General features: G+C 38.4%; 4 protein-coding genes across 4 annotated transcripts; 3 read left to right on the top strand and 1 right to left on the bottom strand.

The window, feature by feature from the left end:
* Positions 1-1,383: 1,383 nt before the first annotated feature.
* On the bottom strand, positions 1,384-3,472 carry LOC104818747 (pentatricopeptide repeat-containing protein At5g66520-like). The gene has a single exon (XM_010548462.1). The coding sequence runs from the start codon at positions 3,468-3,470 to the stop codon at positions 1,470-1,472; it is 2,001 nt and encodes a 666-aa protein (XP_010546764.1). The 5' UTR covers positions 3,471-3,472; the 3' UTR covers positions 1,384-1,469.
* Positions 3,473-4,663: 1,191 nt separating this feature from the next.
* Positions 4,664-6,377, top strand: LOC104820101 (putative pectinesterase 52). The gene is made up of 5 exons (XM_019203116.1): positions 4,664-4,875; positions 4,964-5,123; positions 5,229-5,453; positions 5,858-6,108; positions 6,215-6,377. Exons 1-5 carry the CDS (start codon positions 4,664-4,666, stop codon positions 6,375-6,377), a joined length of 1,011 nt encoding a protein of 336 aa, XP_019058661.1.
* A 2,565-nt stretch (positions 6,378-8,942) lies between these two features.
* Positions 8,943-16,645, top strand: LOC104818746. The gene is made up of 20 exons (XM_010548461.1): positions 8,943-9,032; positions 9,580-9,717; positions 10,038-10,112; positions 10,202-10,317; positions 10,836-10,950; positions 11,146-11,274; positions 11,418-11,465; positions 11,815-12,014; positions 12,102-12,298; positions 12,818-13,098; positions 13,463-13,615; positions 13,753-14,127; positions 14,224-14,373; positions 14,512-14,590; positions 14,678-14,802; positions 14,887-15,081; positions 15,226-15,360; positions 15,500-15,637; positions 15,726-15,923; positions 16,168-16,645. Exons 2-20 carry the CDS (start codon positions 9,583-9,585, stop codon positions 16,291-16,293), a joined length of 2,970 nt encoding a protein of 989 aa, XP_010546763.1. The 5' UTR covers positions 8,943-9,032; positions 9,580-9,582; the 3' UTR covers positions 16,294-16,645.
* A 239-nt stretch (positions 16,646-16,884) lies between these two features.
* LOC104820100 (lon protease homolog 1, mitochondrial) lies at positions 16,885-23,726 on the top strand. Its single transcript, XM_010550472.2, has 24 exons — positions 16,885-17,336; positions 17,774-17,839; positions 18,511-18,607; positions 18,723-18,853; positions 18,957-19,061; positions 19,150-19,263; positions 19,306-19,356; positions 19,448-19,513; positions 19,669-19,710; positions 19,825-19,947; positions 20,036-20,134; positions 20,234-20,299; positions 20,378-20,464; positions 20,591-20,630; positions 20,752-20,923; positions 21,105-21,229; positions 21,392-21,522; positions 21,626-21,730; positions 21,819-21,932; positions 22,030-22,197; positions 22,343-22,444; positions 22,530-22,712; positions 22,805-23,317; positions 23,411-23,726. The coding sequence occupies exons 1-24, from the start codon at positions 16,899-16,901 to the stop codon at positions 23,597-23,599; spliced, it is 3,327 nt and encodes a 1,108-aa protein (XP_010548774.2). The 5' UTR covers positions 16,885-16,898; the 3' UTR covers positions 23,600-23,726.
* Positions 23,727-24,352: the final 626 nt, after the last annotated feature.

Raw genomic sequence — 24,352 nt, 5'->3', positions numbered from 1 at the left:
TCAGATCGGAAAATTGGCGAGCGATCTGAGCCGAGGTTTTTCTGGCTCGTTAGAAAACGAGCCTAACGAGCTGAGCCCAAAACGATCCGAGCCAAATGAGCCGAGCCCAAAACGATCCGAGCTGGCTCGTTTGACACCCCTATGGATAACCAAAGTGTATGAACGTATGTAATAAATAATGGGTTTTATTTTTATTTTTGCATATTGGTCATTTTTGGAACCCACGCGATAAATAATATAAAATAACCATAAGGAATGATGGAAGAATAATTGTAAACATAACATTACCGTGCAAAAATGATGGAAGGAACACACAAGGAAAACATGTAATTTGGATCATTTTTTACCCAAAAAAGCACAATTTCATACAAAGAAAAAATATAACTTTATAAATGAACACAAATTCTAAAGTTGTTAAAAAAAACAAAAGGGGGTAATTAGCCATGTAGAATAATAACAATGGATATATATATATACACTTAACGATTGAAGTTTGGTTCACAAACATCAAAATATAAGCAAAACGAGCAAGTTCTGATATTTGCATTTTTTTTTTAATAAATCAAAGAATATTTTGTTTGCAAATATTTTTAACATAGTTTTTTCCATTTTTTATTTTTTTTATGTGATTGTCACTCTTGATATATATATGAGACGTGGATTTATTTCATTCGCTACAAATAAGAACATAATTATAATAGAGACAAAGGAGATTTGGAGTTTGGTGTCATAATTTGGAAGGCGATGATTGGTGGTAATGCAACCAAATCGGCTACAAAACATCGACCAAAAAAAGGAAGAGAAAGTGCATACTTTTTAGTTTTTATCCACATTTTCATCTTTTCCCACTTTTTTTTAAAAAAAATTATTCTTAATCAATTGTTTGGTCTCTAAATTTTATTGTCCTTCGAAATTTGTAAAAGTACATGCAAGAAAAAAAAACTACGAATATCATATAATAGAAAATAAATCATTTGTATTCCAATTTTTTTATAAAAATAAGCTAGGGTATATATATATATATATATCAAAACATTAAATTACATAAATATATAATTTTGTATAGACGTGGAGGAGACAGAGAGAAGGCCCAATTAGTACAAACATGCCAGAAGGCTTTGCCTCCTTGCCTCGGACAAGCTTCCATAACCTCTCATTAAATCTACTAATTATAATATTTTATTAACAAAAATCTATCAATTGTTCCACCACTCACCTAACCAAATGATTGATTATCCTCGTGGATTTGGTAAGTTATCCCAACTGGAAAAAATATGATAATTAATGGCCTCACTTAAATAAAAATGTTAAAAAAATGGCTTTTAAATTGGTCCGAACAATTATATTCAATGATACTTACTAACATTATGCGAAAATTTACCGTTACAGAAAATAGCTATGTTATCTATATACTTAAGATTTTGAACAACCTTTCAAAATATGTAGACACCGTTCACATAATATAATATTCACCAGAAATCATTGCAAGAACAAGCCCCGTTCTTGAAATGATGGTACCGAACACGGTCCCTAACAACGATCTCTCTCTCGTACACTGTCGAGACGAGCTTGATCGCGGAATGGCAATCCTCACAGATCCTCAGGTTCTTCACGATCCGTATGCTCGATCCTTTTTCCGTACTGATCAATCCGAATGCGATCGCTATCTTTTCGCTGTGGTACTTCAGAGAAGTATCTTTCTCGTCCTCCTCCTCGACATTGAACAGAACTCGGGTCTTGCCTGGTGAATAGCCTTCTGATTCGATCCTCTCGATAACGCTGTCCAGTTGAGAGAATATCTCCTCTGCCTGTGGATGTGATGTGTCTCCTGTCTTGAACTCGTGAACCCTGCCTTGCAACTCAAGGAAACTGATCCCAGGATCCGTCTTAACCTTTCTTTCCTTCATCAGTTTCCTCAATTCTGAAGCTTTTTCCCATTTACCGGCCTCTGCGTATATGTTCGAGAGCAATGCATAGCGTCCACTATTTGAAGGATCCAAATCGAGTAAGATTTGCCCGATTTTGTCTCCCAGTTCGGTGTTTCCATGGACTCTGCAACTTCCTAAAAGTGCTCCATAGACGGCTGCGTTAGGTTCCATTGGCATTGACTCGATGAGCTCCTCTGCTTCTTCGAGACGACCAGCTCGTCCCAAGGCGTCGACCACGCAGCAATAATGCTCGGTTTCTGGCTCGACTTCGTATAAATTCTTCATAGAGCTCAAAATCTTCATCGCCTTATCAGCAAGTGATCCATGAGCACAAGCATTCAAGAGATTGACAAAGGTAACTGTGTTTGGTCTGAGCTTCTGCCTCTGCATCTTGAAGAACAGCTCGACAGCTTCGTCTGCACGGCCGTGAATGGCTAATCCTCCAATCATGGCGTTCCAGGAGAAGACTTCTTTCTCCTTCATTGTCTCGAAAACTTCCCAAGCCAAATCGATTCTTCCGCATTTCGCGTACATGTCAACAAACGCAGTACCAAGCACCGAGTCTAGCTTGATCGAGTTTTTTCTCGTATAGGCATGAATCCACCTTCCTTGATCAAGTGCACCAGTGTTTGCGCAAGCCGCAAGAACGCTAGACAGCATGAATCTTCTCGGCCTGATCTTCTGCTTCTGCATTTGATCGAAGATTTCTATGGCTTCCTTATAATAACCTCCCTGTATATACCCGTCTATCATCCCACTCCACGATATCTCATCTCTCTCAGGCATTTCCTCGAATACCTTCCGTGAATCCTCAAACATTCCATTCTTCGCGTACCCAGTAACCATCGTGTTCCAAGTTCCAGTATTTCTCTCCGGCGTTTTCTCGAACAAGTTCTTGGCTTCTTTCACATTCCCAGATTTCATGTACCCATCAATCATCGCATTGCAACAGACAACATCGTACTTCCCAAGCTCGAGCAATTTCCGAGCCTCCGGGAAGTACCCAGAAGACGCATACATCTGAATTCCCGAACTTTTCATATGCCCATCGAAAAGAATCCCAGATTTCAAGCAACGGCCATGGATTTGAAAACCTTCGTCAACAGCACCAACCTCACCGCAAGCTTTGAACATCGTAGTGTAAGTAAACTTATTAGCCCTAGAATCACTCAACACCATCTCGTAATACAAACTCAGAACCATCCACGGTTTTTCCCTCTCCAAGCAACCCTTCAGCACAACATTCCACACGAATACATTGGGTCTGTGCACAGAATCAAATACCTTGATTGCCATGTCCAAACCTCCGAGCCCGGAGTCGAAGTAACACTTGACCAGAGTCCCGGCAACGTAGTGGTCTTGAAAATGCCCCGTCCTGAGGACAATTGCGTGAGCTTGCTTGAGATTTCGGACAGAGTTGATGCATCTCGTGTTCAAGAGCTCCAAAATCGTCTTCTGGGTGAGATTCGAGGTGGGTGTTGAAGATTCCTCTGGTTTGAGATGATGAAGAAGCCCTGTGGCTGTTCTTGCTGCTGCTTTCATAGTCTCTTTTATCACAAAAACCGAAGAAATAAAATAAAAGACCATTAAATGCACTATACACATTACCATTAAAAAAAACAAACAAAAAAACTTATTCTCTCTTTTTTCAATATTGGTATTTTGGCCGTTATAAATTTGAAATAATCTTTTATAAATTATTCATTCATGTATTAGAATTTCGATCTAAATATTTTACGTGTAGACACACACACATATATATAAGTATAATCTTAATGTTGTAAAATTATAGAAGCCATAGCGAGAAAGTGTCTTTTATGATTATGTGAATCAATTTGGATTAAATGTTGGATACTGCTCGATTTAAAAGGGAAAAAATTATACTTATTACGTGGGATGTCTGTTTCAACATGTCTATTTAGCATAAAAACATTAAAAAAAAATTGATGTAAAAAAATTTATACAAATTCACTTGGCACATAATCTTGTTATGGTTAATAATATTTTATCTATGATAGGTTACTTTAATGTTTTAGACCTAATTTTGTAACATTAGAATGTTTTTTTCCCAATAAAAACCAATTTTAAGAATAACATGTTACTGTAATTCACATTGATTGTTTTTTATTTGTTTTTCTAGGCTTTAGTTGGAATTTGTTGTAATTGGCTCTATAAAAAAAACATTTACTGTTTTTAAATATTAATATTCAATTCAATTTCAATTAATTAAAATTCTAAATATAATTAATTATTTTATCAAATTTAATTATGATAGAATTATTCTAGTTAGTTTTAATTATTTTTATTTTATTTTGTGTTTATTAATCACGCACTAAAGCCCGCTGACCCAAAAAAATACACATTACGCCTACCCAAAAGTTGAAACAATGACCCAAAATTTAGGTCATTAACCAATCTTTCCCCTCTTTCATTCGTCATATCTCTCCTTGATTGAAAATTTAAATCCAATGAGCCCAAAATTCAAGAAATTTGATATAAAAAAAAATCAATCAATATAAATACGCAATATCGGTCATATAACGAGTAAGCCGATACCAAACAGATTCTACATTAAACAGAGAATAAATAATATCCTATTTTAAATCATAGCCAAATAACATGCTTTAAATAATTATATATACACCTCGACACCCACACACACACACAATCAAACAATACGTACGTACATACGTAAATACTGTAATAACTTTTTTTTGTGAGTGTGTGTGGGAAGAATGTCTCTTGTCGTAATCGTCGCGGTGGCATTGTTGAGTTCTTGTATTGGATCGTCAGCGGCGTTCGATTCAACGTGTGGAAACAAACCGGCGAGATTTATCGTCGTTGACCAAACCGGTCAAGGTTTCCAAACGGTTCAATCGGCCATCGACTCCGTCCCCGAACAAAATTATCAATGGACGAAGATCAAAATCAGCCGAGGCGTCTACGTGTAAGTCCCAACAACAACAACATATGATTTAAAAAATAATGTAAATTATTATAATTATGAAATGTGTTTATTTGTATGATTTTGTCAGGGAGCAGGTGACGATACCGTACAACAAACCGTGCATAATTCTAGAAGGGGAAGGTCAGGATCTCACGGAGATATCGTTTAACGCTCACCAAGCTACGGATACAAGCTCGACCCTCACTTCTTATCCACCGTACACCGTATTTCGACGTATCACCTTCACGGTACGTACGTATATATTCACTTATCTATATCGTTACAAGGGATTTCGTATTTGTAACAATGATTTGATATTGTTTTTTTGGGGTGCGTGTTTGATTAATTTGCAGAACACGTATAACCATATATATCTTCGGTTAAGGCCGGATTTGAGCTCGGATATAAAACAGGCAGTAGCGGTTAGGGTTCTTGGAGACAAATCGGCGTTCTTTGATTGCGGATTCGTGGGTTTACAAGATACATTGTGGGATGTCCAAGGCCGACATTATTTCAAGAATTGTTACATTGAAGGCGCCATTGATTTTATCTTCGGTTATGGCCAATCCGTTTATGAGGTATTTTTTTTACTCCCTAAACCGATCCGGTTTACTACATATATCGAGATCGTATATGACAATTAAGAATGTGTTTTTTTTTGTTATAGAATGAAAATCCGATTTGTGTAAACTCGCAAAAATTTGTAACTTTCTATGTACGTAGATTTTCATGATTGGTACAAAGTAACGGGAATATATCATTTAATGTAGACATCAAACAACTTACCAAGAATGAAAAAAAGCATTATCATTTCAAAAAAGATATTGTGTACTATATGGTTTATTAAAAATTAAAATTATGCTCGCATGATTTGGTTACCATTTGTGTATATTTTCGTTGCATGCTCCTTAAACAATGATGCATGCATACCCCATTCACACGTGTTACGTTGAAATGAAATCGCGTTTGCGTTTTGGAACAGGATTGTCGTGTAAACTCGACGGCGGGTGCGTTATCGTCGCAGTTGGAGTACGGATACATAACGGCGCAAGGGCGTGAAAATTCAGCGAACCCGAGCGGGTTCGTGTTCCTACGTGGTTCGGTCACGGGGACCACCAAGGCATACCTCGGACGCGCCTATGGTCCGTTTTCCCGAGTCATATTCATCGGCACGACTTTCGGATCCATCGTTATGCCTCAAGGCTGGGATTCTTGGTCCTACCAAGGCCACGAGTAAGTATATATCCTTTTATCACATCAAATTCAATATATATACGATTATATTGGAATATTTTTCATCTATGAAATGAGAAATATGGGTGTATTGGTGTACGTATAGGCGTGGTATCACGTACGCGGAAGTGGATTGCCATGGATCAGGAGCCGATACGTCGCGAAGAGTGCCCTGGGTCGAGAAATTTGATGCCGCTGATGCCAAGCATCTCTTCTCCATCAACTCATTCATCAATCAAGACCGGTGGATCGACAATATTCCCTCCTGATTATTTTTGTTCGAATATCGAGAATCCTCGTATCTCTTCTTTACAATCTCGATCGCTAGATGTTTGGTGTGGGGAATTCATCCTTTTCAATATACAATATTTATCAAAATTTCAAGTTATCCCTAAATTTCACGAGTTTGGTTCGGTTGATCTCCATTTTATGATAAATTTTTTTTTAAATTCATAATATATTGATGATGCGATATTTCAATGACCAGAAAGATATGAAGCACAACAAATTTCGTATAAAAAGGAAAAGAGGGATGGGGCAGATGGTCATTGAAAACGGAATGGGCTTAAGTTTGGTGAGAGATATAACTACGCAATCTTCTTTGACTTAAAGCGAAAGGGACATTTCTCGTAGGGTCCACCATATATATATCTCATCAAACCTTGCCTGTTTACATCATATCGTCCGACCACAAAATTTATAAGCTTGTCACATGATATATGTAATAAAGCGAATTTGTACAATGTTGATATGAAAATTAATCGACTTTCCACAAACCTTGGGGTTGACTTTTTGACCCGAAATTCATGGATTTCCGGGTATCTTATCTTGAGCTTATTTTAATTTAATTATTCGTGAGATAATGAGAATGATAGGTTTTCTGAGATTAGAAATTTGATTTTCGGAACTTGAGTTCGAATTTTCGTATTTATTGACGAGTTATCTCGTAGATACCCGATTAATATAGAAAATCACAAAAATATCTTTAATTTTATATTTATTTACCAAAATATCTACCCTTAACTAAATTAAACATTTTCTCTCTCATTATTGTGGATGATATTATAGATTCATATTAGAATTTATACATTTTGAATGATGTTGGATCAAATTTGTATGATTTTGGTATAAAATATTTGTAGCATTCGATTATGCAAAATCTTTTTTTCAATTTTGTGATTTAACACTCAAGAATTAGGGTTTCGTGATTATCCGATCGTGTGTCTCGGATAACCCGAATCTCACGAGATTGAGATCGATACATTTTTCTCTAATATATAACTCGATAATATTGAGATTTAGATCGAACACCCTAAAAAATTCGGGTGCCCGCCCGCGTCCAACCCTAAAGAAAACCCACGACTTAGGTTGTCCATAACGACAACTAAAGTATGAACACACACAATGCAAGTGTTGATTTCTCAATTGAAAGAACCATGTGGGGCATTGCAATCAATGTCTCAATAATAGAAGAAACACATGAATGGACATAAAAAAAATAGCTTGGTTTGTGTAATATAGACACGGAATATTTCGTTAGCAACGGTGGCCCCAAATCACCTAATATCAATGTCTCGACCGCACTAATTTCGTATTTAATTTTTTAAATATATAATATTAAATGGGTAGATCTTGTTAGGTCTCACATGCTGCAGTTGACGGTAGATGAACGCAATGACTAGGAATCAATTCCAATATTTATTTTATATACACAAATCTATCAATTGAAAGAGATTCAAGATTTCGGCCATGCCCTTGTGATATATTTGTATAGTTCCAAGAATCGCAATAGCCCTAATGAGATTCCCCCTATATACACACATATGTCCTCTTGTGTTCATTTACATTCGCATGTTATTTATATATGTTTTCGTATTTAGGACTGTCTTCTTTTTTTTTTTTTGGTCAAACGATAAAACATTTTGTTTATATTTTATTTATTACTTTTTTTTATTTTATAAAAATAAATTTATTAATTTTGTGTTCGTTTTTCATTCATTTTATTTTTAAAATTTACTTTTATTTATTTATTTTCCATCATTTCATTTTTTTTTGTATTAATTGATTTTAGAGATCTATATTTACTAAAATTTTAAATTAAATTAAATTTATATATAACCAAGTAACAACTAGATTGAATTAAATTCGATTTTTTTTCTGGGTGGGGCGTAGAATGTAAAAGAGACTCTCCTTGATCAAATGATTACAATAAAATTTTAAATCCAAAGATTTAGATATTTTTTTTTTGGGTTTGAATTAAAATTTGCTTTTTTTCTTCTCAGCGTATGGATAAAGATATCAGAAAAGAAAAAGAAGACAAGCTTTTGGCTCCACATCTACTATTATGACAAAGGGGGGAATTCAAACAAGCGAGGACAACATTTTCGAATTCAAAATAGTTTTGGAGAATCATGAAAATAATTTGAAAATGCAGTTTTTTTTTTCTATAAATCAAATATCTAAGACCGCTTGATAGCATGCTTTGATATTATTGATTATGGTTTTAGCAGAATAAATCTCATAAATCGGGATATAAAAAAAGATTTGAAATCTCATAAATTCTCAGATCATTTACTCAAAAGTCTGGTGTATTGATTTTCTCTATTAAATTAATTGTCAGAAAAGAGGCCAATTAATTTTAAAGATTTGGGGAAAAAATTTCAAAATCAACGTTGTTAGTATCTGGATTTAGTTCCACTGAGTATCTGACAAAACATAGAAGCAAGTTCTGCTTTTTACCAGTAAAAAGAAAGCATTGAAAACTGACATGTCACGTGATCTCTCTCTCTCTCTCTCTCTCTCTTCTCCCATATCCACGCGCCTTTTTCCCTCCTCTCTCTCTCCCTCTAGATTCATCATATTACCAGTTCTCCAACCTCTCCTCTCTCTCCAGATTTTTTCCCTTCTTCTCGTAGGGGAGCTTCGTATGTATCTTTGGATCTCTCTTGTTTCTGGGTTTTTTCCCTCGTATTTGTTCTGATTGTTCGATCTTTGGGCGCTCCATTACTTTGGGAACAAGTTTTAAAATTTTGGGTGTAGAATCTTTTTTTCTTTCCTTTTTTTCTCCCGGTATGCGATGTCGTTTTTGTTGTGATTTATCGTTTTGAAACAGATTGATTCGTCGTTGTTCTTTTGTTAGAAACCAGTTTGGGTTTGGCGTTATGTTTTGCACATTTACACGTTTCGGGTTTTGATTGCCTGTAGATATTTCTTGGTTCTTAACTTGGAGATATTATTTTTCTCTTCAAATTACAAATTCTGGACTTAGGGTTTGTGCAATGAGATCTGTGTTCTAAGTTTCTCCTCTAAAGTTTGTCTTTTTTTTTCCCACGCAAAGATGTTTCCTTCGTTTGTTCTGTTTCCGCAATTTTGGGTCTTTAGGGTTTACGAAAGTTTCGACCTTTCTTTGAGCTCTGAAGCAAATGCAGCTCCTTTAATGGCTTACCGCAAGTTTCTTCTGGGTATTTGCAGAAAATGGGGTTCATATCGAGGCGGGTTTTTCCGGCATGCGAGAGCATGTGCGTTTGTTGTCCGGCTCTCAGGTCGAGATCTCGACAGCCCGTCAAGCGTTACAAGAAATTGCTCGCTGAAATCTTCCCCAAGTCCCTTGTGAGTGTGTTCTTCGTGCTTTTGGCTTGGATTTTCCAGTTTTCTCTTTGTTTTTGAATCGTTTGGTCATACCGTATCAGTTACTTTTATTTTCATTTCCCGATTCCTTGTATATTTTGCATATCGTTGCTTCTGAGAATCTGGCTCTTGGTTAGTTTTATCTTACGATACTGAATTGTGTGCGTGTCAATGACATTTCGTGCTTAGAAACTCTGTCACATGTTTGGTTCTGTACCTTGATTTTGATATGGATGTTGTTATGTGAATGTGAAGGTTTCTTTCTTGAATGTAATTTGAAAAAGTTTGTAACTTTCCTGTAGGATGGTGCACCAAATGAAAGGAAAATTGTCAAATTATGCGAGTATGCCGCAAGAAATCCATTGCGTATCCCCAAGGTAGAATTTTCATGTCTGTTATTTTTTCACCTATATAACAAAGGAGTCTTCTGCAAAATGTAGCTTTTGCCTCTCTATGCTTGTTACAGATTGCTAAGTTTCTTGAAGAGAGGTGTTACAAGGAACTTCGATCTGAACAGATCAAGTTCATCAGTATTGTCACTGAGGCTTACAACAAAATGCTTTGCCTCTGCAAGGAGCAGATGTAAGTTTTCGCATGTCTTGTCCATGCTTTCTTTAGCAAGTTCTTCTAGATATGGATGTTTGTTGTGCTGCTGTCTATGGTTGCAAAGCTTTTTAACTTTTGCAATGGGCTGAGTTTTTTTTCTTTTTCAAACGAGCTTTAGTCTCTCCACTTGCAACCATAAACATGTGAAGTTGTTCACCAGGAATTTCACCAGAAAAAGGTTAATGCGAGAGAGAGAAAGAGAAGAAAATGGATGTTTGGTATAACTGCAAAAAACTTGATGTTATAGGTTTCGGATATAGTTGAAAGCTAGGGCAAACAGGTTTAAAACATGGTACAGGCTCTTGTAACATTCAGCACCTGAAAAAACTTCTCTGTGCCGGATTCTGTCGTGTAGCAAAAAAAAAAAAAGGAATGGGCCAACACCGTTATGACAAGCTATGTTGCTTATGTGATATTAGTTTGCTGCTCAGATATTTTATTGGAAGATCTTTCGTAATGTTTGCTAACTTCCCCCCTTGTTTTAACTGTTTAAGGGCTTATTTTGCCACGAGTGTGCTGAGTGTGGTTACTGAACTACTTGATAACTCAAAGCAGGACTCAACGAAAATGCTTGGATGCCAAACCTTGACTAGATTCATTTATAGTCAGGTGAGAATGTTTATTTAAGAAAAGTAAGAGAACGTGATTTAATCCGAAAATCACAGATAGACTGTTGCTCCTATACGTCCGTCGGAATTTATTTAGTCACTTTGGCTTGGACTCTTGGACAATCTGTAATGCACAATTTTATTTCATAATGTTGAATATTTAGATGTTTGCTTATTCTCCATGTGGTATGTACAGGTTGATGGAAGTTACACCCACAACATTGAAAATTTTGTTCACAAAGTATGTTCACTGGCTCATGAAGATGGGGATGAACATCAAAAGCGGTGTTTAAGAGCGTCTGGTTTACAATGCCTTTCAGCCATGGTATGAAAAGCCAATTTTTTTAGGCATGATGATCTTTGTTCATCAATTTTTTTTTTTTTTTTTGTCAAAACTTTGTTCATCAATCTTACGCCAAGAAAGTTTTGTTTGATTGTTATTGTTCCGTACATTCTTTTTTTCCTCAGGTGTGGTTTATGGGAGAGTTCTCTTATATCTTCGCCGCTTTCGATGAGGTGAGTCGATTCTATTGCATGTCACTCTCATCCATAGCTAGTTCTGGTTCTTGAATTCTGATTCGACCAGTGATTACCTTAATGGTAGTTTGGGGTATCATAATGGAGGTATATTTGTAAAAAATTGTGGTTGAGTGCTTGGGTTGCATTTAAACTCAGAGGAAATACCGTTAGTGGTTAATGAGTTTTAAGCGTTTTTCTCTTGTGAGGATCATTGCAGATGCCAGTGAGAAATGAATACCGAGAATCATTTGTGTTGATAAAATAATGGTGTAAGAAAGTCAAAGCTTAGCCAAGGCCTTTGAATTTGATAAATCAAGCTGAATTCCTTGTGATTTTTCGGATACAGATTGTGCATGCCATTCTTGATAATTATGAGCCAGACACTACCGACCGAGCAAATGACGACAGAGAAGAACAAAATTGTAACTGGGTCAATGAAGTGATCAGATGTGAAGGCCGGGGAATAACGGTTGGTGGTGGTAGTAGCCCTAGCTACATGATTCTCAGACCAAGAACTGCAAGAAAAGAACCATCTCTGCTAACAAAGTAATTGGTTTAACCCTACCTTTTTGTTGTGAATTTGCTTTTCCAGGCCCTTTTATTTCTTTAATTTTGCTCGATGTTTTGGTTTAGGGATGAGACTGAGACACCCAAAGTATGGGCTCAGATTTGTCTGCAAAGGATGGTGGATTTGGCTAAAGAAAGGACAACTCTTCGACGAGTCTTGGATCCTATGTTTTGCTACTTTGACTCTAAACGACAGTGGACTCCTCCAAACGGTCTGGCCATGACTGTCCTGTCTGATGCTACCTATTTGATGGAAAACTCCGGTATTTTCTTCTTTCTTTTTTCTTGTAAGCTGGAATACATTTATATACATGTTGACTAGTGCGGTTGTTTTCCAGTTGTTATCCGACAATTGCTTTTCGTGTCTGCTTATTGTTTAAACTAGTATCAGTTCTCTGATTTATTTCACTCCCTGGTTCTAGATGTACTGATGTAGTAGTTCTGGCATGTGTGTTGTTATGTCTCTTTATATATATGCATGACGTTTGAATACAACAGCTGCTGGGCCAACAATTATGTAATGTTCTAGTGGCTTGTATTGCAATTGTCCAGTGTGTCTCGTCTATGTTAGATGTACATTTGTGGCTATGATATCTGGGATTGCATGTAATGTATATATAGGTTTGTCATAAATGTTTGCTGATCTGAATTTTGGTATTGTGTAGTTATATTTTATATGTGCGTTAGATGAATGTATTATGATTTATTATTAGATGTTTGTACTCATTTTGTCTTTGATCTGCAGATGTACATGTGTTTATTTATCTGTTTATTTGTATCAGAGAACCAGCAGCTGGTTTTATCAACTGTTGTACGCCATCTCGACAACAAGCATGTAGCTAATGATCCTGAGCTCAAGGCCTTTATTGTACAAGGTGCCGCTTCTTTGGCAAGACAGATCAGAACAAGCTCGTCTCTTCGTGATGCAAGTTTTGTCAGCGACTTGTGTCGACATCTAAGGAAAAGTTTCCAGGCAACAGCAGCTGTTGGAGAACAAGAACTGAACTTGAACATGATGCTTCAGAACTCTATTGAAGATTGTTTGCTGGAGATAGCCAGAGGAGTAAGTGAGCTTTTCTATTGATGCATGTTTCCAATTAGTACACACAAACCAAAAAAAAAATGACGCAGCTTTGCATGCTTATAAGCAATGCAAAAAAAATCTCATTCCAGCTTGTGAAAAAGTTGAGATGGGTATTTGTTACAAGGTTAACTTGCATTGAAAGAATTAAACAGAAGCTATGAACTGACAACTACACAAACCAAGTCCTGAAAATTTTGTGTTGGTTGTTAAGTTAAAGCTATTGTTTCCAAATCTTCAAACTGCATTTTGTGTGGTGTAGGTAATGGCTTGCTGGTGTTAACCTCTTTCTTCAAGATCTTGTATTTTACTTGGATAACGTTGTTTCATATGTGCATTTCAACAGATTGGCAATGCGCAGTTGTTGTTTGATATGATGGCTATTGCAGTGGAGAGGCTTCCCTCTTCGGGAGTTGTTTCCCGTGCCACAATTGGATCATTGTTGATACTTGCTCATGCGGTTTCATCAGCATTATCACCATCTTCGCGCTCACAACAGGTGAACTGGGTATCCAATAACTTGTCATTCCTTACCTTTTTTTTCTCTTCTATTTGTTTCTCCTCAGTGTCAACCTAGTCTAAGAAGCATTTGGTAACAGCACAGAACAGTTGTAAACCCTTTTCTTTGTATAATAGGTGTTCCCAGATGCGCTTCTCGATGCCCTTTTGAAGGCAATGCTGCATCCCAATGTTGAAACACGTGTGGGAGCACATGAAATATTCTCTGTCCTTCTCATTCCACGTTCTAATCAATCTCGGACTGGACTTGCCTCAGTGAGATCTTCTGGTTATCTTAACGAGCCAAGGAACTGTAGGACCGATAAGACTTCTGCTTTTACTCCTATTGCTGCTCTACTAGACAAGCTCAGAAGAGAGAAGGATGGTTCCAATAATGACAAGAATGGATATAGTGCTCATGAGGAACTCAAGAACTGCAAAACCTCCCCGAATTTTCACAAGTTGAATTCGATTATTGATAAGACTTCTGGGTTTACCAATCTGGCTGATACGGTACCTTGGCATTTTGCTTATAAGTAGCCTGTATCGTGTGATGAAAGATCATACCTGTTTTGTGTGCTATAGCTGATATGTTGTCTGGTGATGCAGATACCATTCATGATGAAGTTTACTGAAGATCAAATAGGGCAATTGTTGTCATCATTTTGGATCCAATCCACTCTTCCTGATAATTTACCTTCAAACATTGAAGCTATTGCTCATTCTTTCAGCTTGACGCTTCTTTCCTTGCGAGTGAAGGTGAAAATTTACGTCTTTTTCTCTTGTTCTCATTCGCATAGTTTTCCAGATTCATCTACTTGAGGCTGTCTTGTGGTTAAAAAAGTAATTTGCCTTCACAGTACTAAGCTTGCACATCTCATAATTGTCTAATGGCAGAATCTCAGTGATGGGCTTGTTGTCCGTGTATTCCAGCTTCTCTTCTCACTGAGGAATCTATCTCTGGACCTGAATAATGGTACTGAATGATGACATGATTACCTCTTAAAACCAATTAAAATTTTTCCATATGCTTGCATGCAATCAATACTTTCTTCATTGCCAGGCACATTACCTGTGATATGCCATCGATTGATCCTTGTTCTATCGATGAGTATGCTGATGTTTGCTGCCAAAATATATCATATCCCTCACGTGTGCGATCTTCTGAAGTCCCAACTTCCGGCTGATGTGAGTTCTCTCGTGTTTTTAACAAAAAGGAAAATAATATCCAGTGGTATCGTAACAGTAGATTACGTGCTAAAATTTTTTCAGGTGGATCCCTATTTGTGGATTGGCGATGACCTGCAGCTTCACGTAAGGCCACAGACAAATATGAAAGAGTTTGGGTCCTTGAACGATGACCAGAAGATGGCTGCTTTGACACTATTTGAAATGCGAAGCAAAGTAGAAGAGTCCAACGCTATTATAACCGATATTGTAGCAAAGAATATATCCAAGATTACAAAGGTAAAAGCTTATATGATTCTTCTGTGTTGCGGAACAATTTCTCGGGGCTATGCCTATATACCGAAGATTGGAGATTTAAAAATGATTGAGATGTCTGCCTGCTCTTTCTTGTGCTGATTTTGATTTACATTTGTTCTTGTTAAGCTTGAGGAAGCTGTTGTAAGCATGGAACTCTCTGAGCCATTCACTCCCGATGACACGTTTATATTCGGTCCACGATCAACCATCGAGTCTGATCCAAACCAAAGTATTTCCAAGGACTCACTGTCCTTTGATGAGGTATCATTATGAACTTTTTCATTTGAGGACTTGTTTAGATCTGAATTCTGTGCTTCTGTACCGTGTTCTGTTCTCTGTTTCTTACTGAAGAAAATGGAATATAAACAGGTTATGAGGAACTTGTTTTCCGGTTTTACAGGACATTCATGGAGGTTCGATGGTTGAGGAAGATGTGACGAGTGAACTCTCTGTTGCTGATATTTCCCGTTTCTTACCAAAACCCTCCCCTTCACCATCTCTTCATCATGTTATCAGCGTTGGCCAGCTTATGGAATCTGTAAGCACAGATACTTTCTCGGACATTTAAAAATAATGATATGGTTTTCTTTTCTCGAGGTTATTGATGTGAGTGATCTGATGGGCAGGCGCTTGAGGTGGCTGGTCAAGTGGTAGGATCATCCGTCTCTACCTCACCGCTTCCTTATGATGCAATGGCTAACCGCTGTGAGACCTTCGGGTCTGGGACCAGACAGAAGCTCTCAAATTGGTTGGCCAGCGAAAACCGCCAGATCAATGGACTTGGCAGAAGAGATTCACTGGCCAACCTGTCAGTTCTTGACAAGGTACGAGGAAACATCTTGCTACAGAAAATTAACTGCTTGGTTAATATCTCAACCGTTACTAAATCCAAAAGCCGGCATAATTTCCATGTTGTGCCAATAAGCTAGTTCCTGTCTAATTGTGAAAGAGCTGGCAACTTTATTCTACCATCATCTGCCTTCGTGAGTTTTAAGTATCAGATGGTGAGAAAGGTCGAGACTTTATATAGTAGGAGGCTGAAACTGATACATTGATACACAATTGCAGGTAGGAGATGCCGAGAGCATCACAGGGCGAGAAGTGGGTCTCCCACAGGAGCATTGGTCCACGATGAGGCTGCCACCGGCTAGCCCTTTTGACAATTTCCTCAAGGCGGCTGGAGCCGGGTGCTGAGACAGCCGGAAGATGAGTGGAACTAACTTCCGAACTGCCCGAAATGTGTGTGTAGAAAAACATCTCTCAGTGTATTCAGTTCTGTAAAGTCTTTGTATTAGGGTATTTAGATTTAGGGTTCTTAGTTTCAAGGACAATTCGGATGTCTCTGTAGTCAAGAGGCGTTATAGGTTGATTGGTAGTAATCAATCAAAGCATAGTTGCTTTGTTGTGTTTCAGTAGGACTATTACCTTGTTGTGTCCTAAGGCTGTGTTTCAGTGTTTAACTGTTGGTATGAGGACGAAGAATGTATTGTAACAATTGCGCGTATGCTTGCGTTCAGCGTTTTCAATCGCAATCGCGTTTGGCTTGCGTCCACCAAACCCAAATTCTTTTTGAATTTGTTCTATATATTACTGTCGATTTAACTAAATCAATTGTTAAATGATGGATCGATTCTTTTAAGTTTCTTGAAAAATATCAAACTAACAATAACATGGTTATGGAATGATTATTTGATATTTTGGTTACGAGATAACCGGTTAATTCCTTAAACCAGTACCAAACCGACATATTTTCTTTCCCTTAAATCTGCCTCTTTGGCTCTTTGCGTTCGTATGGGTTTATGAAGGGCTTTAACGCCGATCTTCGTCTCCAGACTTCACCTCCTCTTCCAGAATTCTCCAATGGTTTATTGCGTCTGAGGAAAAGTATAACCCTAGATTCCCGAATTCGCTTCTCTGAATCCCCACGTCCCGTCATGTTGAAGCTCCTCTCTTCGTCAGCTTCCCTTACTCGTCATGTCTCTCCGGCTGCTCTTCGGGTCGGGTCCGGTCCGGTGGAGAGCCCACTGTTCAAGGCGCTGAGTCAGCTCACCGGGTGGAATCGGAGACCCAGCGGGTTGGGTCGCCGCGTTTTCTTCTGCTCCGAGCCCAACGATGGCGCGCCCGAGGCGGCGGCTGATGCCGAGACGAAGGCCGTCGAGTCAGAGTCCGAAGGGCCCGACTTTAAATCGTCGTCAGCGATTGTGTCCACTAACCCTAGGCCCGAGGATTGCCTAACAGTTAGTAAATTTGTTCTCTTTACTTTTTGGGTCTGGTGAATTTGGTTGCAATGGCGTCTGTTGAATCCACATCTTGGATTACTATTGCTTTAGGAATCTTTCCAATTGTCGGGTTGTTTTGAAATTTGGTTAGTGCATTGTTAGCTGATTTTGTTTCGTGGCCCATGCGCAAATCAGTTTGATTGAGAAGCTTCAATTTTGTTCGACTTTGGAAAAGTTTCGAAATTTTGGTTGAATTCAGTGTTCCAGTTGTACGCTGGTCGATCACTGATAGATTAACTATGCTTATGGGGATGCTTAAGAATTTGTTCACAAGTTCAAGTTATTTAGTCTGGTAAAGCTTGTGCCTTTTCTGAACGTTTATGTGGTTCAGTCATGTGCTCAATTTTTGCAGACTTAGGGTTCTTTTCATGAGAATCTGCGTTATTGAATTGCAGGTTTTGGCATTACCGTTACCGCACAGACCTCTTATTCCTGGGTTTTACATGCCAATCTATGTCAAGGTATGCCAACTTCAGACTTCTTTTTCAAAACCCTAACCATCCGCCTTCTCGTTTTAGCTCGATTTATTTTATATTTGCTGCTTAAATTATTTCGCAGCATTGCTCGGTGTGATTTATTGTACTACCTTCTATGTTTGGTGTTCCAGTAGTCCCTGACTGGTCGGGCTCGGCTCGTATTCTTGTGACAAAATTTTCTAATTGACATGTTTGGAAAAAGATCCCTTTTTGTAATAACTTTCTCGATTACGGAAATGGATCCCTACATACACATGAAAAGTGTTGAAACATTTCCAGTATGACATTTCTGTCTTGCCTTTCTCTTTTCAACAAAGACAATAAAGTTTCATGCTTGCAGACATTCTCTACATTGCTGTTTCCTTATCTCTAGAGTATGTATCCATGCCTTAAGACATAAAACTTTGGAGAACCATCAGCCATTTTTTTGCTGAAAGCACTTCCACTCTTTTGGTATCGCTTAGGTCCTTGAAACTCGTTTGTTGGTCATGCAGTAGCACTTTGTGGCAAATTTGTGGATACAAACTACTTTGTTGTGCTTTCCTCTGTTATATTTCTTAATCAGATTACCAAATAGACTCTAGAAGTGTTGTTATAATTAGAAACGCCCAATCATCTTGTGTTTATCCGACTCATATGTGCTTTCTGGTGGTCAGGATCCTAAATTACTTAAAGCATTACAAGAGACAAGAATGCGACAAGCTCCATATGCTGGGGCTTTCCTTTTAAAGGATGATCCTTGGATGGTGGCTTGTTATTTTCAACGATTATTATGGCCCCTTTTAGATTTTCATCGCTTATTTGCTGAAAGAGAAAGGTTCTCAGCAAGTTCCTAACTTTACATTTTGTAAAAATGCATATGTACCAGGGAAAATCATCTGTCTTTCGGGCCCTCCGGGAGTAGGGAAGACCAGCATTGGCCGCTCTATTGCACGTGCTTTGAACCGCAAGTTCTTCAGGTTCTCCGTTGGAGGGTTAGCTGATGTTGCCGAGATCAAGGTATTCTGCAACTTTTTCTGTATTTGACAAAGTTCTAATTTTTTTTTTCCTTTTAAGTGTGGTTGTTCTGGAATAATTTTTTACATGTTGTATCATGTTGTAGGGGCATCGTCGAACGTATGTTGGTGCTATGCCAGGAAAGATGGTGCAATGCCTAAAAAGTGTTGGAACAGAAAACCCTCTTGTCCTAATTGATGAAATCGATAAGGTATTTGCTTTTGATTGGCTTATCGAAGTTCGTATTCAACATGTATAAGTGTTTTCTGCAATTACATTTTGTGTATTGTTTCCGGCAGCTGGGAAGGGGACATGCCGGTGACCCGGCTAGTGCATTGTTGGAGCTTCTAGATCCAGAACAGAATGCAAATTTCCTGGACCATTATCTCGATGTTACTCTTGACCTTTCCAAGGTTTAGTAATGGTTTCGCCTTTCGCTTTTGTTTTTTGCTTCTCTCTCCAAAGAGTTGCTTGATCGACTTCACCAAGTTGGCACACTTGTTCAGGTACCCTTTTCTTGTGTTGTAGCATTGTTTTGCATGTGTGTTTAAAATGACTGATGGAATGATCTTACACGATTCTGTCATGATTTTCTAGATTTCAAGCATCCAAGGTGACCAAGTTACCATCATTGGTTACAGGCGACTCCGAATCACAGAGATGGTATGCCAGTAGGAAAGATGACTTAGAGTTCTATTTTGTTTTTTCTGCTTTAAAAGGTTTTTTGGGTTCGGAAGTGATACATTATACTTTCCTATGTGTCTTTCCTATGTGAAGTTACTTTTTTCTTGACGGAGAGAATTATGTCTTTTGTACAGGTGAGCGAAGATCCTCTTACTGTCAAAATCGATCATCTCAAGGTACATTGTCGTTTGTGTTCTTTTTTCTTGTGAAACAAAAAAAGGGATATTTGTTTGTTTGATAATTTCGAAAGTGTGACCATTTTCATGCATTGCCCGGTTCTTCATGTGCAGGATAAGCCATACGACAAGGATGATGATGTTATTAAGGCAACATCATTTGAAGTTATTTCAACACTTAGGGATGTTTTAAGAAAAAATCCTCTCTGGAGAGATCATGTCGCGACTTATAACCAGGCATGTGGTTTCATATTTTTTATCAGTTGGGCCGTAAAAGGTGTCAAGACAAATATCTAAGTACATATTGCCTTTTGAACTTGTGTAGCACATGGGTGACTTTAATTATCCAAAAGTAGCTGATTTTGGAGCCGGGATATCTGGAGCTAACAAGGATCAAGCTCAACAAGTTCTTGAAGAACTAGATGTAAGTAGTTTCACCAATGTATTGTTATGTTTAGAATTACATACTTGTAGTATGGTATTTTATTCTAGTCAGTCTCTCATCTCTGTTCTGTCTGCCCAGGTGTATAAACGTCTACAGTTGACACTAGAGTTGTTGAAAAAAGAAATAGAAATTAGCAAGATTCAGGTATTTCATCCCTTCGTCTTTTCATTTAACATTTGTTTCACCAAGAATGGATCCTTATCTCGTTTGAGCCGTGTTTAGGAATCTATTGCGAAAGCTATCGAAGAAAAAATTAGTGGTGAGCAACGTCGTTACTTGCTAAATGAGCAGCTCAAGGCTATAAAGAAGGTATTAAGCTTGACTTACAAATTCTGCATGCATTTTTTACGTTATATTCCTCATATATGTTGGTCTGGGCGAGTATAACATATCTGAGCATCTGCTCTCGATTGAATTTTATTTGCTCTGACGCAGGAGCTAGGAGTGGAGACAGATGATAAATCTGCACTTTCTGGTCAGTACCATTTTAGAGTAACTTTAGTTCTGTGTTGTGAATTTAATCACCATAACACAATTCAAACTTTTGAGGCCTTGATCCTATACGCTGACACTTAATGATCTTTTATCTCCTGCAGCAAAGTTTAGGGAAAGGATTGAGCCAAGGAAGGACAAAATCCCAGCTCATGTTATGCAAGTCATAGAGGAAGAGCTTACAAAACTGCAGTTGCTAGAGGCGAGTTCCAGTGAATTTAATGTGACCCGTAACTACCTTGATTGGTTGACCATATTGCCGTGGGGAGATCACAGGTCTGTTATTTATTTTATTGTATTATTGGATTTGTTAACAGAATGCAGTTGATCTAGTGGTATGAGGAATGATATGGATGGGTGGTGCATTAAGTTTTGCTTTGTGATGAGAAGCACAGTTCCATTTGGATTGCGAGGATTGAAAAATCTCTGATATCATCCCTCTTTTTTCGATTTGCAGCGATGAGAACTTTGAGATCTTGCGGGCACAAAAAATTCTTGACGAGGATCATTATGGCTTAACGGATGTAAAAGAAAGAATACTAGAATTTATTGCCGTTGGAAAACTTAGAGGCACTTCACAAGGTCTGCATCACTTCTTTGTTAACTGCCCTTCAAATGGATGGTGGCTTGTTATTTTCAACGATTATTATGGCCCCTTTTAGATTTTCATCGCTTATTTGCTGAAAGAGAAAGGTTCTCAGCAAGTTCCTAACTTTACATTTTGTAAAAATGCATATGTACCAGGGAAAATCATCTGTCTTTCGGGCCCTCCGGGAGTAGGGAAGACCAGCATTGGCCGCTCTATTGCACGTGCTTTGAACCGCAAGTTCTTCAGGTTCTCCGTTGGAGGGTTAGCTGATGTTGCCGAGATCAAGGTATTCTGCAACTTTTTCTGTATTTGACAAAGTTCTAATTTTTTTTTTCCTTTTAAGTGTGGTTGTTCTGGAATAATTTTTTACATGTTGTATCATGTTGTAGGGGCATCGTCGAACGTATGTTGGTGCTATGCCAGGAAAGATGGTGCAATGCCTAAAAAGTGTTGGAACAGAAAACCCTCTTGTCCTAATTGATGAAATCGATAAGGTATTTGCTTTTGATTGGCTTATCGAAGTTCGTATTCAACATGTATAAGTGTTTTCTGCAATTACATTTTGTGTATTGTTTCCGGCAGCTGGGAAGGGGACATGCCGGTGACCCGGCTAGTGCATTGTTGGAGCTTCTAGATCCAGAACAGAATGCAAATTTCCTGGACCATTATCTCGATGTTACTCTTGACCTTTCCAAGGTTTAGTAATGGTTTCGCCTTTCGCTTTTGTTTTTTGCTTCTCTCTCCATTCTTTCGATCCACACATTTGTCTAATCTGCTGCGATTTCTATTACAGGTTTTATTTGTCTGCACAGCAAATGTGATAGACATGATTCCAAATCCTCTACTGGACAGAATGGAGGTAATTTCTATTGCCGGGTACATCACCGATGAGAAAAAGCATATAGCCAGGGATTATTTGGAGAAAACCGCACGTGAAGAGTGTGGCATTAAGCCTGAACAGGTTTTACTCTCGTCTTATCGTCTCCTCTCTCTCTCTCCCTCCTCGTTCAAGAGTAATTGCTCTCTAACCATGTATTATCGTTGTGTTTTTTAGCTTCTGCTTTGTTGTTTTCGTACTTAATTTCGTTTTACTGTGTAATTACCAGGTTGAGGTGAGTGATGCAGCTCTTCTATCATTGATTGAAAATTACTGCAGAGAAGCCGGTGTTAGGAATCTCCAAAAGCAGATTGAGAAGATATACCGTAAGGTAAGAAGCTTCTATAATTTTCGCGGAAGATTCCAAAATAGTTGCTCGGGTCCTTTGAATTTCTAACGTCATTGACTATTCACAGATTGCTCTTAAACTAGTCCGAGAAGGAGCGTCCAAAGAGTCTGCTGATGCTTCTGAACACAACGAAGCAATGTCTGACGTGAACACTGACTCGGAATCCTCAGAGAATCCAATCGATAAAGAATCTGAAGGATCTACTGTGCAGACAAATGAGTCAACTTCCGAGCAACCCATTGAATCAAAGGTACTGTGAAAAATTCTGCTTTTTCCAAATAATCATGAACCGACTTTGTTTTTTTTGGAAACATTCATGTTTCTAATCGCCACCTGAAACAGGAAGAGCTTCAATCTGAGAAAACCGGAGCAGAAGCTGGAAACGTGGAAAAGGTTGTGATTGATGAATCAAACCTTGCAGATTACGTAGGCAAACCGGTTTTCCATGCGGAAAGGATATACGAGCAGACACCAGTGGGGGTAGTGATGGGTCTAGCTTGGACGTCCATGGGCGGTTCAACGCTGTATATAGAGACGACAGTAGTTGAGGAAGGAGATGGGAAAGGTGGCCTCCACTTGACGGGACAGCTCGGGGACGTTATGAAAGAAAGTGCTCAGATTGCTTACACGGTCTCCAGGAGAATCTTGCTCGAGAAAGAACCCGAGAACACGTTCTTTGCGAATACCAAGCTCCATCTCCATGTTCCTGCTGGGGCCACTCCAAAGGACGGTCCGAGCGCAGGCTGCACCATGATCACATCCTTGCTATCGCTCGCAATGAAGAAGCCAGTTAGAAGGGATCTTGCAATGACAGGGGAAGTCACTCTAACCGGTCGGATTCTTCCCATTGGAGGGGTAAGCTGCTCAAAATTCTCGAAAGTTTTCTGATTCTGATAACTCAGTCCCGTTATTTTTCTTGGTATGAAACAAAAACGTGTATCTTTTCAGGTGAAGGAGAAGACGATAGCGGCGAGAAGGAGCCAGGTGAAGACGATAATATTCCCGGAAGCCAACAGGAGAGACTACGACGAGCTGGCTGAGAACGTGAGAGAAGGGCTCGACGTACACTTTGTCGACGACTATGCCCAGATTTTCGAGCTGGCTTTCGGCTACGACCCCCACCCGACCAATCATTAGAAAGAGGTTTGAACATGTATGCCTCTGTCCTAATCTCACATTCTTGATTCTTTCAGGCGAGGACAAGGTTCCCCCCCAATGCGTTCCTCTCTTCTCGGTTCTTTATAAAACAGTCTTTCGTTTTTTTTTACAAGGACCATCATGCATTCGCCTAAATATCTGTGGCATTTGTAACATTTAAACTTCGGTTATCCTGCGGTGGGACTTTTGGTTATTAAACCAAATTTCGAATTTCGGTATTCATTGAATAAAATGTACCGTCTCTACACATATGTGCTTTTGTGTAATGATCTCAAAACGGGAGTCGTTGTGAGGATATACATCTCTCAAAAAGGATGAGGCGCATTTCATCGCAGAAGAAAGCGATTTAATTATTGATCACATAAAAAAAAGAAATTGTTATTTTATTTGAATAAAAGACAAAAATAATATAATATTAAAATAGAAAGTTAAAAAAAAAAAGTTGAGACCCCAAAAAGATTTCGTTTCATCATCCTCTACGCTTACCTCATCACTATATACTTCTTTTATATGTATATAAGGCGAAATCTCACATGTGGCATATATATATATATATATATATATATATATAAGGGTATTAAGATACGCACGCATGGATAGTGTAGTCACCAACCCATCTGATCAAAGTGTGAGTGAAAAAGGCAACTAAATCCAAAAGATGTGACGGCTTTGACGTCCACCTTTCCCTTTCTTCCGATTCAATGGATTCTGCCATCCATTATTATCTTTCCC

Source organism: Tarenaya hassleriana, unplaced genomic scaffold, assembly GCF_000463585.1.
Source record: "Tarenaya hassleriana unplaced genomic scaffold, ASM46358v1 Cleome3, whole genome shotgun sequence".
In the NCBI taxonomy this organism is placed as follows: domain Eukaryota; kingdom Viridiplantae; phylum Streptophyta; class Magnoliopsida; order Brassicales; family Cleomaceae; genus Tarenaya; species Tarenaya hassleriana.
Note: the sequence above shows the minus strand (reverse complement) of the source record. Positions and strands in the feature narration are given on the sequence as shown.

Coding starts and splice junctions, on each gene's coding strand:
- LOC104818747 (XM_010548462.1), bottom strand. CDS start 3,470: ATGAAAGCAGCAGCAAGAACAGCCACAGGGCTTCTTCATCATCTCAAA.
- LOC104820101 (XM_019203116.1), top strand. CDS start 4,664: ATGTCTCTTGTCGTAATCGTCGCGGTGGCATTGTTGAGTTCTTGTATT. Junction 4,876..4,963: donor ATCAGCCGAGGCGTCTACGT/GTAAGTCCCAAC, acceptor TGATTTTGTCAG/GGAGCAGGTGACGATACCGT. Junction 6,109..6,214: donor TGGTCCTACCAAGGCCACGA/GTAAGTATATAT, acceptor GTGTACGTATAG/GCGTGGTATCACGTACGCGG.
- LOC104818746 (XM_010548461.1), top strand. CDS start 9,583: ATGGGGTTCATATCGAGGCGGGTTTTTCCGGCATGCGAGAGCATGTGC. Junction 13,099..13,462: donor TGCTGGAGATAGCCAGAGGA/GTAAGTGAGCTT, acceptor GCATTTCAACAG/ATTGGCAATGCGCAGTTGTT. Junction 15,638..15,725: donor TTGGCCAGCTTATGGAATCT/GTAAGCACAGAT, acceptor TCTGATGGGCAG/GCGCTTGAGGTGGCTGGTCA.
- LOC104820100 (XM_010550472.2), top strand. CDS start 16,899: ATGAAGGGCTTTAACGCCGATCTTCGTCTCCAGACTTCACCTCCTCTT. Junction 21,523..21,625: donor CTGATGTTGCCGAGATCAAG/GTATTCTGCAAC, acceptor ATCATGTTGTAG/GGGCATCGTCGAACGTATGT. Junction 21,731..21,818: donor TAATTGATGAAATCGATAAG/GTATTTGCTTTT, acceptor TGTTTCCGGCAG/CTGGGAAGGGGACATGCCGG.